At 66.1% G+C, this 2,172-nt stretch overlaps 1 protein-coding gene across 1 annotated transcript; it reads left to right on the top strand.

Annotated features, from left to right (window-relative positions):
- The first annotated feature begins 6 nt into the window (after positions 1 to 6).
- Positions 7 to 1,588, top strand: MRPL2 (mitochondrial ribosomal protein L2). The gene is made up of 6 exons (XM_027633342.1): positions 7 to 225; positions 311 to 452; positions 541 to 656; positions 746 to 856; positions 1,179 to 1,252; positions 1,340 to 1,588. Exons 1-6 carry the CDS (start codon positions 195 to 197, stop codon positions 1,550 to 1,552), a joined length of 687 nt encoding a protein of 228 aa, XP_027489143.1. The 5' UTR covers positions 7 to 194; the 3' UTR covers positions 1,553 to 1,588.
- The last annotated feature ends 584 nt before the right edge of the window (positions 1,589 to 2,172 follow it).

Below are 2,172 nucleotides of genomic sequence, written 5' to 3'. Positions count from 1 at the left end.
GCCGCGCCTTCGGGGCGCTCCTGCTCTCGGCGGCCCCGCGCCGCGCCCGGCCCCCCGTGCTGCCGCCTGGGCCCCCGCCCTGGCTTTCGGGGCCGGTGGCTGCCGCCTGCCGCGGGCTGGGCGGCTCGGCGCCGCGCTGCACCACCGACCCGCTGTGGAAGTGCCGGGTCAAGTACACCGTGCGGCCCATCGGCATGAAGAAGACGGGTGGCCGCGATCACACAGGTGGGCGGGCAGGCGGGGACGGGCGAGCCCCCGGGGCCGGCGGGGCGGTGCGGGTCCCGCCTGCAGCCGCTCCCGTGTCCCGCAGGTCGCATCCGCGTGCGGGGGATCGGCGGAGGGCACAAGCGGCGGTACCGCATGATCGACTTCCAGCGGCTGCGCTACGAGGAGGGGGCCCCGCCTGAACCCTTCACCGAGAAGGTCATCAAGGTCCGATACGACCCTTGCAGGTGAGTGCGGGGTGCGGGCTCGGGCCGGGGCCTGGACAGCCGTGCCAGCGGTGACCCCCTGCTCAGCCACCGCCGGCTCCCCGTGCAGGTCGGCTGACATCGCCCTGGTGGCTGGCGGCAACCGCAAGCGCTGGATCGTTGCCACGGAGAACATGCAGCCGGGGGACATCATCAAGAACTCCTCTCACATTGGCAGGATGGCAGGTGCATGCCAGGGCCAGGGGCAGCTGCACTGGCCTTGCCAAGGGCTCGTCAGTTGCTCCTTGCCCAACTTGCCAGCTTGTGTCTTCCAGTGTCTGCCAACGAAGGGGATGCGTACCCACTGGGGGCTCTGCCTGTCGGCACGCTGATCTGCAACCTGGAGAGCCACCCTGGGAAGGGAGCACAGTACATCCGGGCAGCTGGTGAGGAGACCTTGCACTGTTTATAGTGGTTTGGTTCTGCGCAGATGAAGAGGAGGGCAGGGGGGCACTGCTGTGGGTGGCCAGTGACAGGGAGTTGCTTTCCTCTGCTCTCCCCCTGTTAAGAGTGCAAAACAGCCCTCCAGAGAGGCAGGGACAGCTCTGTCCTGTTGATTTCTCAAGGCCCTGTCTTCAGCAAGAAGTGCTGCATGAAGTAGAATGGCAGGGTCTTTGGAGAGTTTCCAGCATGGGGTTGTGCTTGCCACACGGTGGGATACTTTGACCTGCTGCTCAAGGCAGCTACCTCCTCTCTTGCCTGCTGCAGGGACTTGTGGGGTGCTGCTGAGGAAAGTGAACGGGACAGCCATCGTGCAGCTGCCCTCCAAAAGGCATATGCAGGTAAAGGAGCCATGCTGCCCCTGGCTCGACTGCCTTGGCATGCAACTGTGTCCACAGGGAGGGCTGCAGCTCTTCTCTGTCCTCTAGGTGCTGGAGACCTGCGTGGCTACAGTGGGCCGCGTGTCCAATGTGGATCACAACAAGCGGGTGATCGGGAAAGCGGGCCGGAACCGCTGGCTGGGCAAGCGCCCACACACAGGCCTGTGGCACCGCAAGGGTGGCTGGGCTGGGCGCAAGATCAAGCCTCTCCCACCCATGAAGAGCTATGTCAACCTGCCACGGGTCAGAGCAGCAGAGTGATTCCAGCAGCCAATAAAGCATTCTTCATGCCACTGCTGTCACATTACTGATGCCTTTTATGCACAAGGCCTTAGGGTCTGGTAGTGGGGTTCCCAGGAGAGATGAGTGTGGGGCTGTGGACTGCCTTGTCTTGAGTTTGAGGTGAGTGGGTGACTCAGTGGTGTCAATGGGCACAGTCGTGCCTAACACAGCTGTAGGACAACTGGGCTCTTCCGCCACCCTCAGCTTGTGGAGCAGTGAAGGCGAACTGGCAGGAAGGTGGCTTCCAGCAAGAGTGAGGTGCTGCACAGCTGGGAAGCACAGACCTCAATGCCTCCCAGCCCCGTTAACCCCTCACTGCTCCCCAGCCCCGCGCCGGTCGCTGCCGCCCCCTTCCCTCTCCACCTGCCCTGTCCTGCTGCCCTCCGAGTGCCGCACTGTGCCCCCGGTGCCTCACACAGCCCCCAGCGCTGCCCCGATCCTGCATTGTTCCGCCTCCGCCCGTTCCGAGCTCCCGGTGCCGCCCGCCCCGCGCAGCCGCGGTCGGTGCGGGGCCCGCGCAGGCGCCCGCGGGCCGGAGCGGCGCGGGAGCGGTGCCGGAGGTAACGGGGCCGCCCCGGCCCGGCCCCGCGGCGGAGGGA

This window comes from Corapipo altera, unplaced genomic scaffold (genome assembly GCF_003945725.1).
Source record: "Corapipo altera isolate COAL_440 unplaced genomic scaffold, ASM394572v1 5136, whole genome shotgun sequence".
Lineage (NCBI taxonomy): Eukaryota > Metazoa > Chordata > Aves > Passeriformes > Pipridae > Corapipo > Corapipo altera.
The sequence above is the reverse complement of the archived record's forward strand: the minus strand, read 5'-3'. Positions and strand labels throughout refer to the sequence as shown.

Coding starts and splice junctions, on each gene's coding strand:
- MRPL2 (XM_027633342.1), top strand. CDS start 195: ATGAAGAAGACGGGTGGCCGCGATCACACAG. Junction 226..310: donor GGGTGGCCGCGATCACACAG/GTGGGCGGGCAG, acceptor CGTGTCCCGCAG/GTCGCATCCGCGTGCGGGGG. Junction 857..1,178: donor ACAGTACATCCGGGCAGCTG/GTGAGGAGACCT, acceptor TGCCTGCTGCAG/GGACTTGTGGGGTGCTGCTG.